We start from the raw sequence: 18,147 nt of genomic DNA, 5'->3' as shown, positions 1-18,147 counted from the left end.
AATGTTCTACAAGATAAAAATGTTATAAAAAAGCATAAAATAGAATATTTTGCATTGTGATGCAGCATTTCGATTTCCCAAAACTAAAACAATAAAATGCAGATCGGTCTTTGGAGTTCAATACATTCTACATCAGAAATTCCGGAAAGGAAACTGAACCTAAATTGAGACTTACAAACCCTATAGAACATATTGTTATAATGAAGCTAAGCAGTCATCACTGTATCTCCTATATGTCTTGTGCTTACCAGAGTAACAGTGACTATTTATTTTAAAGCATCAGATGTGACTTGACTGCTGATCAAACTAATGAGCTTCAAAACTTTAATTGAGCATGCTAACACACCCAGCAGATGCTATTGGGTCACTTCACATAGACCAAACACTTAAAAATATCAAGTAACATTTCTTTGAATAGTTTAAAAAACTGACACATATCTTTATCCTGTTCATCTCTTTTCACCCCTCGATAGAAAGCTACATTGTAGTTACTTACAATAGACATCAGTAATATTCTTGGTAAGAGTCACTGAGCGATTGCCTGTTCCCATGACAACACATTTTATCTCTGAACCAATGTGGTATCTGCTTAGTTCTAAATCCCACTCATGATAAGCTGCATAGTATGTCTGCAAAATAGCAACAAATCAAAATATAAAAGTGAAAATGGTTTCTACTAGCCTGAAAATATCAAAACATCAGTTTTACCTCTTTATGACAATTTGACCTCTCACCAACAATAGTGTTATAACCATGATCTTTTACTCCCCTAATTAAGTTACAATAAATGAGGATTGATAAAATTGCAGCATGGGATGAATTTATCATAACAGATGTAAAAATATATAGAACAACTGCAGTTTTGATGTCTATATAGAATATCACTGCAGAAGAGTCCAGCAAGATGTGATGCTCAGTCGAGATCTTCAAAACCAACATCATTCCGTTTTATTTTTGGGCAAACATTAAAGTCAACATTATCATCAAAAACTGCTGAACAATGGAAAAACAACAAAGTTGTCTGAAAACTGTATGATTTTTTTTCGGTAATTTTCCTAAAATGAAGCAATATTTCAAATATGTACATTGTACTGGTATGAGTCTGTTCTCTCCTTCTGTTTGGATTCAAGGTCTCATTACAATGAAATGAGAGTCCATGAAACAAAGAAAAAGAAAGCCAGCATCATTTTAAAGGCAAACCTTTTAATATTATTTTTCAGACAGAAAGATGAACAGATGAAAGGTCATAAACCATAATGTGCCCATCAAGATGGCATTTAAAACCTGACTGACATTTTTTCTTAAAAACAGAAAGAGTCAATGATGTCCTACATATCTAAATGCTCAAGAATATGAATGGCTCAAAATGGTTTTGTCAGAAGTGACATATTTTAGAAATACAGTTAGGAAGTGATTGTTAAAACTCTTACCGGTAATACAGTTCAATAGAGTGTGTTGTTAGAAGTTTCCCTTATTCCCATTGATCGAGACATCAGGGACATGAAACATGAAAAAAACACAATATTGTTTAGAACAAAATTTCCTTCTTTCATATGCAAATCCTAATATGATATTAACATTATATGTTTAGAACTTTTAATAAATTAAATACCACTGGATGAAATCCACTTGTCTGTTTCTTGGTGATGACAGCTTGAGTTGTTGTGTTTATTGTCTCAGTATTGTTTAACCAATAGATAGTAGGAGCTGGGTTCATCCCTGTACTTGGACTATTTCCTTCAATCTCACATCTAAATGTAACAGCAGATCCTTCATTTCCAGTCTCTGGTCCACTCAACCTAACATTTTCTTTGTCAGGACCATCTGTTAAAACATAAATGGACTGTTTTCAAAATGATATCGATTAAAGAATCTATTTATTATATTTTACAGTGAAATCTATCTAAACAGAACCACTCTGAATTTTACTTACTACACGTACATGTATGAGATCAGTCTCAAGAGTAATCAACGGAACCAAGATTCTAGCAGAAATCAAAAGAATGTAACCCAAGGACAAATATCAGACAGGGAAAACAGACACCCACAACAAAGAACATAAAATAACTAAAATAATACAAACAAAGTAACTTAAGTAAATGAGCAACTCTGACTCCACCAAAAATGAGCATCTCGGACTCCACCAAAAATGGAAGCATGGACCAGGTAATGGGAGCATGGACCAGGTACACCATAAAATTACAACAACATAGATAAAAACCTTGTATAAGATTACAATCAATTAGAAAAGTGATTGTAATGGTGTAAATTACAGCTACAAAGAAACCTTTCTAAACCAAACCCTGATTTAAATGAGTGTACATTAAAAAGTTATAATACATGTAGATAAAGGAAAAAACTGATAGTGTCTCAATGTTAATGACAAGATAATTGTCTAATCATCTTTTATTAAAAAAAGTACATGTAGTAAAGATATTTTATTGATCCCAAATTGGTTAATCCCCGTGACCTGCCTTTCAATACTTTGTACTCTGTTTAAAATTATTTATTATCATTAAATGGACAGTGATAACATGGAGACCATAAAAGATTGCTCTATGAAAAACTATTTGAATATGAGGATAATTTGCCACAATGACTGTCAACTTTCATCCATATGCAATTGTAATGGCAAATGTAACACTTTGAGATGTTTGTGTCTGAAAGAAAACCTTCCACTAAATACCACAAACAGAATCTTATTAAGTGTTGCAATAAGTAAAGTGCTCCCTAAAAAATTTGAAAATGGTTTCAAAATATTGAAAAAGCTGTATTTTTTATTGTTTTAACTTGATCACATTTTGTAGCTCATTGAATAAAATATTATTAAACATATTTTGAATTCAGTGTTCAAAAAAATTTTATGATTTAAAATGCCAGGACAATCCAGAATCCTTCTAACTTAAATTTCTAGTACGTTTCTACATGTAGATCCTACTAGAATTTCAGTAAGATCCAGAATCCCCCAAGTACAAATTGGGATATCTTAATTTGTCCTAGTAAAAAATAGAATTCTGATTTGTACTGGATTTAAACCAGTGGAAATCAGAATTCCAATTTTTAACTTAAAATGATGAGGAAAGCTCACTTAAGGATTCCCTTGCTCCACACTTTAGTAATCAAACAGTCAAAATATAAATGCCAACAGCAAAGAATTTCATGTTGCTTCTGTCTGAAATCAGATCCCATACCTACATTTGTATATAAAGCTTCAATCAGAATATTAAGTGATTGTGATAAGTACAATATTGTTGCAGAGAAAAACAGTAATGAAAAATTGAGAATAGATGAACTTAAAAACATACAGACAGACAGACAGACATACAATCATCATAGTCATTACTGTACAGGGGTCTCATCAAATACACTCCCTCACAAAGCATATAATGTAGTAATAATTAGTACTTACAATGTACATACACATTTACTCCAATAAAATTCGAATAGAAACGTGCAGAGCCCACATACACAGAGCATGAAATAGACATCCCATTCAGGGACCTGTCTGCTGTTTTTATTACTGAGGCCATAGCATCATATGTATCCGTCATATTGTTGTAGTCAACAGAGACCTGAACATCTGAGTGGGGCACAATGTTAAAGCCTATCCATAGTTCTTGAAATGTGGCTGCAGGTCTACTACCTTTAACATTGCATGTTATAGTCATGTTTTCTCCTTCTTCATAAGTACCATTTCCAGTCATGTAAATACTGATTGGTTTCACTGTAAGTAGAAAATATTAAGTACCAGTCCATACAAAATTCAGACAGTGCCAATGGTAGAGGTGATTCATGGTGTAGAAAAACCTACCGAGTAAAACTGTTTTGTTCTACAAATGTTATATTTTCACATAACAATAGTCCTTTTTTTATTCTGATATGTATTTTTTAGAAAACCATAGATTCATCTTCCAAAAAAATCAACCAAATAAATATAATAAAGAACAATAACTCTTGCAAACTGCAAATTTCATATACAATCTATAAAGTTGTCATCTCCAAAGTGCAACAAAAGAAAAACTAAGATTAGTTATGTGGTCTGTAATATAAATACATTTAATGTACTATGTACATAATAGTAGATGTTAAGTATTTTGACATTTTAATTGTATCTTATATATGTACATGTATCAGTATAGCTTGAATTGAAAATGTTTCACAATTCTTATTGGCCTTTGCCATTTATTGTGAATGAGTTACCAATAAAATATTTCGTATTTAACATTTGAAATTTCAAGGAGTTTCCGATCTTGAAAGTAGATTTGAACCTACCCATACAAATACATTGCAAGTTTTGAAAAAAGGTTGTTGATAGCAAATTGTACAAACATTATTCACTTATGTATTAACAATCATGGTATCATGCATGCAGACAAAAATTCAAATGGTTCCCAAGAAGGGTTGCCAAGATCATGGAGATTCTATAACAAAAATTATGAAATAAACACACACACTACAATATTTACATTGTAACTCAGTCCTAAAAAAAATTATCTGGGTAAAAATCACATGTACCAACATAAATGTTTAAAAACAGGTTAGCAGAAACAGAAACAGAGATGCAATTTGCACTTTTTTGAAGACTTCAAAACATGATGAGCCAGAAATGAAAGAGAACACCCATGCAGAACTTCGCAAAATATTGAGATTTATTTGTCTAACATCAGTTGAACCTGGTTAATATCAATCAATGGAAAGAATTATAGCTTTGTAAAAAAAAACAGGGCATTACTGGGTTATATGATACCTGACAAGTTATGGTAAAACAAGAGACTCCAAGGAGTCTGAATCATTCACCCAGTTAAATGCTTGCCTTTCAAGGGTAATAACTCTAATAAGGTGTTGCCAGATAATTTTGATTCAGAAAACTTTGGTAGGACTTACATGAATCATAAGGATCCTTTCAGAATTGGTTGGAAACTGCTCAAAACATCATTTTTTGCATTTCAAGGGCAATAACTCTAAAAAGGAGTCTTCTGACAACTGATCCAAGGCAGACTTTTGTAGGTCTTACAATAAAGATCATTTCAGGAATAAAAGAATTTGGCTAAAACTTATGGTAGTGGAGATATACATATATATATATGAATAACTTCTACACTACACTCATAATGGAATGATACTCTAACATTCAAGTCTGACCTGGTTGAAACTTTGTGTTACATCGACATGTGGAGTGCTTAACATCCAGATTCCCTCTAACCAACTGTTTGTATATTGTATTAGTCTTAAAATTCAATGAGGCATAACGGGGAATTCAGTGTACGTTCTTAGATACAATGTATATTCTGTTTCTGTTTCTCAGGTAATCTGGATCACTCCAGTTAAGATAAAAATTTACTTATGTCATTAATAATTTGGCATCATCTAATTTTTTTTCATTTTGTACATGTTTACCATTTGTTGATGTGTTATTTTTTATTTACAGCCACGTCCAATAAGTGGGAATGTCATGTAGTAACATGAATTCATATATTTATCAAGTAATAATGCAGTCTTTTTATATTTTAATTTTGCACTTTTAGATTGATAATTACTATTAATAATTATAAATAAAAGACGTTGAAAGTATTGATTGTTGTAATTTGATTCGAGTGACAGACTTGTAAAAACAGTCTGGTGAATCTTTTAGTTTCTGCTGTTTTAATAATTGAACAGTTTTTCCTGAAATAAAAGAAACTAATTACAGGTCCTAAGACATCTATATAATGTTTCTGGCCCCTATGTTCTATTTTCAGTAATGGCAAACAAGTTTTTTGACGGATCAAAATCCCCATGTCAGTTCTACACAGAATACCCTAAGGAACATTCATACCAAGTCTAATTCTAATTGGTCTAATTTGAGAGAAAAAAAACACAAAAAAGAGCAAAAAAATGTGGAAAAAGGGCAATAACGTAAACATGGCTTAACAGATTAAAAACAAAAATTTGACCACAGATAGATCTCATCATGTTGAACCCTTTAATCCATACCAGAATTTCACCTTTGACAAGGTGAGCTAAAAGGATTTATATAAATATAACATGTGTTTGTATCTTTAATGACATTTACATCCACATGCTCTTGTGTTGAGAGATACTGTAAAGTAGGTGATTTTTCAGGGTACTTATTCAGTCTGACTGAAATTGCAAAAATAAATTATGCGAAATAATTACTCATGGCTTCAAGCATCTGCTAAAATTGGAAAAAAATTGTATATACCTTTTAACCTTTTCGCCTCAAAATCACCAAATTACCAACAATAATGTAACTGGGAGATTGAAGGGAAATGACAATGCCACTGGAAAATTGATTTTTCTAACAGACTCCCAATTCCCCATCTGAATCTCCCAAATACATGTATATGTATCTCTCAACACAACCATTTTTAGGAAAAGGTTTTGTATCTCTAAGTACCTCTAATGTTAACATGCATCAACCTACATTTCAAATAAATTATAGCCTGGGTTTCAAATTCATCTCCAGATGTTGTATTGACAGAGTGACAAGTTACATTCTTTCCGTCATCATATCTTTCAGCCTTAATCGTGAAACTAACTGAGCTGGTACCATTTGTAATTACTGAGTCATTGTACATGGTGTTATTGTACACTAAGTACAGTGTACTAAAATTAGATAGACAGGTCACCATTAGTGATTTGCCCTCACTTCCCTGGATATACAAAGTGCCATCAGGTTTCTCTACAGCACCATCAATAACAGGATCTCCTGTAAACAAAAGTGCATAAGTCAGATTGGCAAAGGCAGATCTAAAAATCATTGAAAGGTGGGGTCCGACACAAATATTTATAAACAGAGATTCCAGGTTATCAATTATTAATTATGGCTCAAATTTTGCACAAAATCAAAATCATTTCCAACAAAAGTGGGGTTTAAAACCCACAGAACCCCCCCCCCCTTGGATCTATCATGTCTATGTCAGAGCTTGTGGCTGGCTGTTTTGTAAGTATATATGTATCACACTGAAAATCTGGTTAAGTGTGTTTAACATGTACAAAGCAAGATTTGTTCAATTTATCAAACTTTCTTCTTCTACAATCAGACAAACATTTACCAACTAAAGTACATTTTATGTATGTAAAGAATGGAAACTATCAGAAATATAATGTCACAAGAATACCATTACTAGTTACCGGTAAAATCCTTGAACCGATCATCACAAATATCTGATGGATCGATGACGGCTGACTGATTGATCGCTGACAAATCGATAACCAATAACCGGTGAGTCGGTGACCGATCTGATTGTAGTTTATTTATGTTAAATGATGGATGTCTGATGATCGGTTCAAATGAAATGAATCCAATATACTACCATGTAATTTTTACCTTAAATTTAAATTATTCAATCCTCATATTGTATCTTGATGAAAATTAGACCAAATTTAGGTAAAATAAAAGTAATAATTGACAATTTGTCGGTTGTTTAAATCTTATGTAAATATGTGTAAAAATTGACAAACAAAACAATGGCATCTGTAAAATATATGGACCACTTTGTTGTCAGATGATAAAATCACTGGTCTAATTGATAAGTTTGATGACATGATTAGAAACTGATGAGTGATCGATGACCAATTGCAATTTTAGTTGCATGGTTCGGTTCAGGTACTGTATATGAAAACCTTGTAATTTTACACAGCCAAAAGTAAACACACATACATGTACAGTGTAACAAACATTATATGTAAAAGCTCTGAGCACAAGAGATTTTTCTTAACAAAAAATGTAGAGTGTGCTATATGCAATGTGAGAAATTGTACATTTTTTATAAATCTACAATATTCGTTTAAATCAAGAGCTTCACAGACAACTTAACTTACTGCTCAGAAACAGAAAAAATTAACAACAACAATGACACCAACAACAACAACAAAGACACCAACAATAATGACAAAAACAATGACACCAACAACAACAAAGACACCAACAACAATGACAAAGACAATGAAACCAACAACAACAAAGACACCAACAACAATGACAAAAACAATGACACCAACAACAATGACAAAAACACCAACAACAATGACACTAACAACAACACCAACAACAACGACAAAGACACCAACAACAATGACAAAAACAATGACACCAACAACAACAACAAAGACACCAACAACAAAAACAATGACACCAACAACAACAACAAAAACACCAACAACAACGACAAAGACAATGACACCAACAACAACAACAAAGACACCAACAACAATGACAAAAACAATGACACCAACAACAACGACAAAGACAATGACACCAACAACAACAAAGACACCAACAACAATGACAAAGACAATGACACCAACAACAATGACAAAGCCAATGACACCAACAACAACAAAGACACCAACAACAATGACAAAGACAATGACACCAACAACAATGACAAAGACAATGACACCAACAACAATGACAAAAACAATGACACCAACAACAACGACAAAGACAATGACACCAACAACAACAACAAAGACACCAACAACAATGACACCAACAACAACAAAAACAATGACACCAACAACAATGACACTAACAATAACACCAAAGACAATAACAATAACACCAACAAGAACAACATCATCATGGTATAAATACAACTGCATTTTCTAGGGGTTGAATAAAAAATAACCATGCCACACTTAACAATTTAGTCGTGGCTACCTACATGTACATTGTTTGTACATGTACAAAATTTTGGGGACTTATACAATGTAAATTACAAAGAAGACATAATCATGGTAAATGTACACAATCCTCTACAACACTCAAGTACATGTATGTTGTTAAATTTTGTGAATTCTTTCTTTCTATCAAGATACATGTAATTTTACAAAGAGACATGTTCAAATTTATTTGTAAATGTAAAATTCAATTTTTTTATTTAAACATGCTACATGTACATCTCCACATTCAAATATGCCTTTATTAGTACAAATGTATGTTCATCAAAGCAAAATTGACTCATTATAGTATTAAATTTCATGATATGGATGACTGACAAAAACCTTAATGAATACAATATAATTGTAAACTGTAAAATACAATGTAAATATTTCTTCACAAGACAGAATAATAATACATGTAAATGTACATGTACATCAGTTTTTGTTGAGGCCTGGAAAAAACACTCAGTGCTTCTGGTACATTATGCAGGAGCAACTTTTTCCCCGTACTTGTGTATAATGATGTTTTTGGGCCAGCTGCAGCCTGCTCTGTGGTGTGATGGTTACTTTGTCATTCATTGAAGACTCATGGGTGACCTTGGCACTTTCAATCCACTCCAGGTAGGGTTGTTGTCAGACATTCACAAAATCCATTCTCGTTATATTAGACAAAATAAATGTACAAATGTACATGTACATGGTTAAATGCAACATATGCACAAGAGTATAACCTTAATACAAAATAATACAAGTATATTTTGTAAATACTTTCAGATGTCACCAAAAAGTCTTGAACAGGTATAAACACACCTTTAACACACTTGTAAGCTGTAAAAAGCCCAATAACAACAGTAATAAAATCCACAGTAACAGACCATTGACCTTTCTTCAAAATATATCATGTTACATGTAACTAATAAGTCAAAAAACGACACAAAGGCACTAATAATGAACATTCCCTGACTGTGGTAGGTGCATGTACATTTTGTATGTGGTGAGGTTAAAACACTTCACACATTTTATCGCTTTTCTTTCCTAATAAAAAAAACTTAAATTAAGATTTATCAATTATCCATCAGAACTGTCATTATTTTATTCACTAATCATCAATTATCAGTGAGTCACAGTCAGTCAACAATCAGTCATTGCTCTGTTAAATACATGTTTCATGTACTTGGACAGGCCCATTCAGCTACATGGAACTTCAGGAACTGTAACATATACTTGCAATAAAATATATTTTGAGAGTTTTTTCGACAGCTAAAAAAAACACAAAGCTGCAAGTGCGAGCCTCCTGACATGACTTCATACATACCATTCCCGACTTGCGGACCAACATTTTGTCAACATTTATCTCCCTTTGGAGCAGGTATCTATTCGGAACACGTAAGGTTTTCCATCCGATATCAACGATACTTTTGAAAATCTCGAAAGTCAAAAGGGAATTTCTCATTCTACTGACCCTGCCATAAATTTTCTTTACCCGGGATACAAATGAAAATCATCCTTATGTAACCTACCAACAAAATGAAACACCCTGTAAATTTTAGAAGCACCGTTGTGTTTGTCTGCTGGGAATTCCATTTTCATTCGGGTTACCTCTTTTTTCTGCACCCGAATCCGAACATCAATTAAAAGACTTTGAAATTATACCTGCTCTTACGGGAAGTAACTCAGCAAAAACAGGATAAAATATGGCTGTATCCCGAGCTCCGCAAGTGAGTTACAAAATGTGTATTACATGAACTTGTTTGGCCAAATTCCCCATAAGTAGTGCTAGCATGATTGTATAGCAATATTCTTACCATGTGTCAATCCAATCACAGTCACACTGCAGATTATAATCCAGTAAAGATACATTTTAATGTCAAATTGAATTACATGCAAATGTACATTCCTGACTTCACTTCATTCATGTAGATCAGTGCATTCATATATGAAAAAAATATAAGTAGGTCTGTCCTTATAGTCTAACATACACTTTACAGCCTTAGATAATAAATAAATACAATATATTACGTCAATTTATGAGCGTGTTGACTGTTGACGTTGTGCACTTATTATGCTACATATTTATCTATGTAAATTGAAGTTCAATCACATAATACAGATACAAATAAACAAAGTTTTCCTAAATCTCTATCAATGGGATCTATTTTAAATGACCCAGTGATAAACCTAGAGATAAACATTGGCAAGCAATTGGTTACTTTGCAATAATGAGATCGCCTGTTTCGGGGTGTTAGAATGCAGGGCAGTGAAATAGTTATATTAATTCCGGAGACAATTCGTCCCTACAATAGTTCGTACTAGATAAATATTTTCAAAAGAGGCAATACAGGGATAGAAAGAAATAATTGCACTTGTGATTAAAATAAGGATAAAACATAAAACTTTGGAATGTACTATTTTACCTTGCAGCATTTAGTATTGTTATAGGGTCATGACATTTGATGATGGTAGTACATGTATATAATAATGGGCACACTTCTCCCAAATAAAAACGGAACAATGACAACTCTCAAATTTTCATTTTAGTTTATCTTATTTAAAAAGAAAGCTACTTCAACTTCCATTCGTAGTCATTAAATTTTACATTGAATTATATTTCGGATGACTGAAATCCTTCTTCAGCATAAAACTCATAAAACCTTATGAGCAAGAAACTCATAAATCTTTATGAGCATGAAACTCACAAAGTTCAAGATCAAAACAGATTCAGAAGCTGAATAATGTACACTGTGGGTGATTGTACCTTTATTAAAGGCACACATAAGCAAATGATAAGGAGCCTGAATGAAAATAACAAAAGGGGGTCTTTCTATCAAAATTAAAAATAAAAATTAACTGTGGAAAACAAATAAAAAAAAGTCAAAATATAGTAGTACGGCGTACTGATGTATAGCATGTAGTGCTGTACCAGCCTTAGACCAAGACCTAAAAATGGATTATTTTTCTCGTTTACTCCATCTGGAGAAGTTGTATGTAATTTCTTCATCCAAGAGCACTGTAGAAGGTATATGGTATTTTCGGTTTTGCAAGTCACGTCGCAAAAAATGACAAATTCCTTTCCAGTGCAGTAGCTTTTAAACGTTTTGATATACAGTATCTGGGTACAGGTCTTACATCTTTTATCTTCACATGGTCGACACTGGCCCGTTGTATTTTGTTTGGGCTGAGATGAAATCTCTGCTCTTACTAGGGCATCTCTTAGGCTCCTAGGTCTACGAAATGCCAGGACCGGGGCCCCAGAAAAATTCTCAACGATGTTAGAACTGTCAAATTTGCGGGACTCGAACTCGTACCGCTGTGACATCTATGGCAACACCACCTGCACAAAATCCAGCGCCCTAGACCACTCTTCCAGCTAAACTATATAAAAATATAGCTTACACTGGCCGTATATTACACAAACGTCTCAGAATTGTGACGACTATATTCGCTACACTGCTCCATCGGATTAAATTGCTACAGGGAAGATATGTAAACAAATGGAAATGTCTGAAAAATTCCCAACAATGTAAGAACTGCCAAATTTGCGATGCAAATTTTTGGTCGTTCCCTCCGCAGGAGGAATGACCCGGCCAGCGTAAGCTATATGTTTAAATCCACAGGTGGTCCGGATTTTTCTTCTGTTTTTGTTGTTGTTGTTTTTGTTTTTTGGTTTTGTTTTTGTTTCTATTGTTTACAGTGGCGGATCCAGAGTAGTAGGTAAGGGTTGGGGGGGTTCAAAAAAATTTCTGGAAGGATCACCAGTGAGGATTGCTAAGTGGGTGTTTTTCATGATTTGAAATATATAAAAATATTCAACAATTTTTTTTCTAAGGGGGGGGGGGGCTGGTAGGGGGCCTGCCCCCTGGATCCTCCACTGGTTTCATTTTATTTACTTTTTTAAACCGCGAAAACCGGTTTCCGTAAATTTGTTCACTTGAGAGGATCAGCGAAGATTAAAAACCACTAAAATTATTACGTTTGCAGTATGCCTTGTCCGCAGATTTAGTGTTGATGTTGTTTTTCACTCTCTATAAAAAAAAATATTTTACTTTTGTGTTAGGTATGATTGGCAAAATAAAACTAATAGTTTTTCTACTTTTTTCAAAGGTACCTGTGATCTTTTTGCAAATTATTATGGTCTTTTCTTTTTTCTTCTTATAAATTTTAATTAGTTTGATAATTTGATCATCGCACTTTTCTATTATATAAAAATACCACACACACAAAAGACGCATTTGTACAATTACTAGTATATGCCAACAGACCCGACCCCTCTTTTGCGGTGTTTAAAATCAAATATTTCTGAAACAAGAAATCAGCGAACGTTAAAAAACGAGGAGCGCCCGTGTAAGGAAAGACATTATACAATAATAATTAAAGAGTTGGTGGGTTAAAATTGCATAAAACGGCCAGTGTAATCTGTATTCTTACCACCACATTACCTCATTAATGGACCCTTCCTTGCTAACGGTGGGGTAGTCGATAAGCATTTGTAGGCAGGGGAGGATTCAGGCGGGGGCGTGGCGAATTTTGCAAAGCATGGTTGTCAGGGGTAGATTTCGGTGGTTTTAGGTTGAAACTTTAATTTCTCCCTAATTTTACCACAAAAAAAATATCTACATTGCACCCACTCTAGAAGAATATTTCAAAAAATTAACTGCAATTTTTTTTTAATTTTAACTGTGCGCGTCCCCTAATCTAAAATCCTGGATCCACCCCCGGTATAATAGAATGCTCAATGCACACTTCCGTGAGAAAAAATCTTTTGTTCTACTCAATCTCTACATGTACCTCGCGGCAGTGTATATTGAACATGCTCACCGAACTAACACGAAAGGGTTTATGCAGGCCATTTTGTGCATGTAACCATGAATATGAACCACTAGGATATGAAATATGAAATGACAATTTTAAAGCATAACGAAATAATTTATTATGTTAAAATATAAGATTGAACAAGTAAAAAAGACTGGACAGATTACGGCTAAAAACCACTAATTCCACTTCCCATAGGCTTCTATGGTAATTTCACAATATTCAATGGCTTCTCTGGACTTTACCTTAACTTTAACCTGCAGAGGACTATATATCAGCATGATTCTACATATGTCAGCTCACAATCCTCAGAATGGCATGTGGGGTTAGCAGACTTGCAGTGCAGTACTGGTCACCGGAAGTGAAGGGTCTATAAATAGCATGGGAAATCCCAGTGTTTTCACAAGATAGGGGTATATTTAAAAATCATTATGGAGATTAGGCTTCACATCACAAGAAGCAAAATGCACCTATAAAATGTACAGAAATGTTTTTCCTTTCAGAAACTGTTTAAATTTTTTAAATAAGATGAGAACTTTTTTCACAGCACTATGAGGAACAGGGGTAATTTCTGCGTAGGACTATTTTTGCGTACGTTCCAAATGCTCATTGGTTGAATTGGTGGTCTGTAACCTAAATTACGTCTGTCTCTAAACGGGTCATATAAACCATTCAATTTAGGCATGCATATGTACAAAACTATTTATCATCTAAAATTCTAGGTCCTAATATTAAATGCTTCGCACGGCACAGATTGATACGATCACGGAGGTCAAGTATAGAACTATGGTCACATCATTCAAGCTTCATACAGCGCTAGATATTGAATACATATTCAACACACACACATGACTAGACTCCTTTCATGTTCCTTATTCGTACATGGTTTTAATCACAATCCCAAAAGTCAATCGCAATCAATTAGTCGTTTTTTGGTGGTATGGCACTTTTTTATGGTACAATTTCGAGAAGATCCCTTTACTAATAGTCATTACAAAAGCAATAAATTAGACTATCTGATTTATTCTGGTCTATCTGGTGTGTCTCATACTAGACAGCTCCAGTTACAACCCCATTACCAATCCCCGTCTTCCTTTGGTGGTACAATTTCAAAGAGATTATTCACTAATAGTCAAGTTATTATTCTAACATCAAGGAGATGTTTACCTTATGGTACTATTTCAAAAAGACCAATATTCTTATAATTATTTCTCGAGTTATTGTCATGACATGAAATGCATACGGACGACGACGACGAAAGCATGATAACATTATAGATGACCACAGTAAACATGTTATAAAAATGATTAATGCTATAAAGCAGATATTTACAACGAGTTCGAGTTATATAATAATGGGCCGCAACATATCGTCCAATTGGTATTGTCAGTTAAAGGCTCATGTTCCTTCATCATCAAGTTGTATTGTGAGACCTTCATGACTGTAATGATAACCAATGATTATATCAAAAGAGACATGAAGAACTCCAGAAATATTCTGTAAAAAAAACCCAGAAAAATAATAAAATATTTGTTATGAAGAAGTTTCAGTACATTGGATTCATGGAAATCGCATAGCCTATTAGTCAGAAAAATGCAATTAACAGGAATAAGTACATATTAAAAGAAACTACACAATGTTTACAAATGTACTTAAGTTAGATATACACGTACATGTATGTGGCTTTTTTCGTATGAAATCTTAGGGATTTAATTAACAATATATTGTTGTTATTTTGGTACATTTTTGAGAAAATAAAAAAAAATATGTATTTGTGTATTTACATTTACATTTTACAACTGGTTTGTTTTGCTTGTATTTATAATAAAGTGTCAGATTGTAATGAAAGCAACATATTCCGTATAGAAAATCATATACACAAGGGGTAACGATATCAATAACTCCTAAAAAACATTTATTAAGTTTTTTCACCGTTACAAAACTTCGATACAGTAATACAACAGAACTGACAGGTTTTGAATCAAATTGATGTTGCTCATCCTTTGTACTTCGTTTTTACAAATAGTTATATCCGATCCTTAACTATACCCCTACGTAAAATCTAATTTCATTTGTGAGTATAGCACTACATATTTCAGTGCTCCAAACCCAGTCCACTGGAATTGTAGTGACTGATGATTTCTGATACTGATTGTTATGATGTCATTATTTAAATATGGTCTTAGCTAGCTCTCAGGAACTGTGAGCGTCCTTTATGTGGATATCTCATTTTGTTTATATGGTGCATGTTGATATATTCCATGGAAATAACTTGATATATTATCCAGTGAATTGTATAGTGGGTTTGTTTATTGTTTCATTTCATTTTTACCTTAAATTACATGGAGTGGTATAGAAATGTGCGTAATGTTGTCTCCATTGGTTTTAAATTTTGTTAAGACATAAGAAAGGAAATGACGAAAATATGCAGAAATTGGCACTTATTATGTCACGTTTTCTTTTGGAAAATCCCAGCTACGTTGTTTCACCATTGATAAAGATTTATACATTTATGAGTGATAGAGTTAGATAAAATCTCAACTAAATCGTATATGGAAAAAGTAAATAACACTCTTTCGACAGCAACTGTGATATTTGTTCCAGAATTGTTCAAAGTAATATATTCTTTATACAACAGGCAGTTCATCGGAATGGACGAACGGACACTGTGATCACTTAACACTTCCGCTTTGCATGCAAGTTGTACGGGACGCCGAATGGGACTCTTGTGGTTTTGTACTCAAAATTCAATTTTGTACAGACAAAAATGAATTTTGTTCAACAAAAATGAATTCAGATTACCAAATTTTTAACATACTACAAATTTTCAATTTAGTGTCACAAAAGTTAATTAATGGCACAAAATTCAATATTGTGACACAAAAATAAATTTTGTGGGTCAAGTCAATTTTGTGTCTCAAAATTCAAAAGTCAGTTTTGAGTCACAAAATTCAAAAGTCAATTTTGTATGCAAATTAGTTTACAGAATCCTTTGAATATGCAAATAAATTCTCACATCACGATTTTATAAGAAGGTTTCTCATTGGACATAGTAAACGTAGGTTTCCGATTACTTCCAGCAATGCAGGACGGTTAAGGCCGTTTTAAGTGAAAAGTTGCATCCTACAGTAAAACTGTTTTGAAATGACTAAAATTGCTATTATACGTTTTCTAAGAGATTTGTTTGTTAAAACAGGTTTTAAAATACGCGATTTTTCTACTTTCGATTTATTGGGATTTCTCCTGGTGAATCACGTGATCATTTCCTGACATCTTTCAACTCAACAATAAAATGCATTTGTCCCACCTGTTCATCGCAACCAAATTTGTTAAAATTTGACAAGATAATTTTTTTAAATGTAATTGTCTAAAATTTTGCTGGAAAAGGAAACGAAATGTCAGATTAGCCAAGAAAATCATGTTAGAAATGTGTTGTGTGGTGAAATTTGTTAATCTGTCAAAGTCGGCGATACAGATACAGATATGTTCCTTATTTCATTTGGTGTATGACACAAGAAATTCGGTTGAGTGGAACAGGTCAGGCGAGATGAAAAACCGACATAGTACGAGTCTAACTTTCGTTTCCGTTTGTTTACAAACGCTCAAATAACACCCAAATAATCTGTCTTTAGATTCAAGGTTAAGTGACACAATGGGTTATACGATTACGATATCCGATATTTCTTTCACTTATGTGCTTTATTATAACCGTGCACATTCGAACCCTATCCACTGTATTGCAGTGACTACTTTAAGTTTGTAATACACATATATATGATGCGGCACATTTTGAATTCATTTGCATATCCAAAGGATTCTGTAAACTAATTTGCATGATTGTCTTTGTCTCACAGAATTGAATTTTGTGGCACAGAATTGACTTTTGTGACACAGAATTGAATTTTTTCTCACAAAATTGAATCCACAATAGACTTTTGTCTCACAGAAAATTGTTTTTGATTATAAAAAGATCAAGTCCCATTCGGCGCCCGTAACGCTCGAATAAGTATCTTCCGCTTGGCGATAGGGTAGCTGCATAATTATGAAGGTGACTGATATGCACGAAAAATCGGGTGCGGATTAAAAAAGGCCCGTTAAATTTGGGAAATCAATTTGTTGACTTTTCACTGATTCTATCAGTTTCTTACCTGGCTTAACTAATTATTTATTTCGATTGACGCCCCACCCCTGCCCCGAAAATCTCTATTCGAAATAACCGCTGTTAAAACTCGATGAAAAGAAGAACATGAACTGTTGATTTAGTAGTTCTTTTACATTAGCCTATCTGTTATTTTTATTATAAATTGTTATACTACATTGTTTGAAACAGGATACGATGTTCGCTTCAACGACAATCCCAATTTTAACTAAATCAAAACATTTTATATATTCAGAAACATTAGCGGTGTTTAAGCTCCAACAGGTACATGTATTATTCTAGTTCATAGTTTATTCATTTACGAGATAAAATCTCTACTAAAGTAAAACTCTTGAATGACACTAAAGTATTGGCGATAAGGTCGCAATTTCTTTATTAATCATGTAAAAAAAGAAAAGATTGAGATTATCAGAAAATAAATCAGAAAATGATCACTTATAGTCATTACGTCAATGTGGTAACTTTTTATGAGCAACTCGGTGAGTGTTTCTAGAAAAGCAGAGGACGCTTAC

The 18,147-nt window shown here is 33.2% G+C and overlaps 2 protein-coding genes across 2 annotated transcripts in view; both read right to left on the bottom strand.

The window, feature by feature from the left end:
* The window catches only part of LOC148600981 (B-cell receptor CD22-like), a 30,480-nt gene extending 19,561 nt beyond the window's left edge, over nucleotides 1-10,919 (bottom strand). The window contains exons 1-5 of the mRNA XM_088554777.1: nucleotides 10,473-10,919; nucleotides 6,425-6,709; nucleotides 3,410-3,724; nucleotides 1,613-1,824; nucleotides 497-629 (exon numbers count right to left, since the gene is read on the bottom strand). Coding sequence (XP_088410903.1) covers nucleotides 497-629; nucleotides 1,613-1,824; nucleotides 3,410-3,724; nucleotides 6,425-6,709; nucleotides 10,473-10,527 — 1,000 coding nt within the window. The 5' untranslated portion in view covers nucleotides 10,528-10,919. The remainder of the gene's footprint in view (nucleotides 1-496; nucleotides 630-1,612; nucleotides 1,825-3,409; nucleotides 3,725-6,424; nucleotides 6,710-10,472) is intronic.
* A 2,714-nt stretch (nucleotides 10,920-13,633) lies between these two features.
* The window catches only part of LOC148600980 (uncharacterized), a 28,570-nt gene continuing 24,056 nt past the window's right edge, over nucleotides 13,634-18,147 (bottom strand). The window contains exon 16 of the mRNA XM_088556148.1: nucleotides 13,634-14,917. The gene's annotated coding sequence lies outside the window, so the exon portion shown is untranslated. The remainder of the gene's footprint in view (nucleotides 14,918-18,147) is intronic.

The sequence above is a fragment of the Perna viridis genome, chromosome 12 (assembly GCF_037379345.1).
Source record: "Perna viridis isolate PV_CMFRI_1.1 ecotype Kerala chromosome 12, ASM3737934v1, whole genome shotgun sequence".
NCBI lineage: Eukaryota > Metazoa > Mollusca > Bivalvia > Mytilida > Mytilidae > Perna > Perna viridis.
This window is presented reverse-complemented; position numbering and strand designations above follow the sequence as displayed.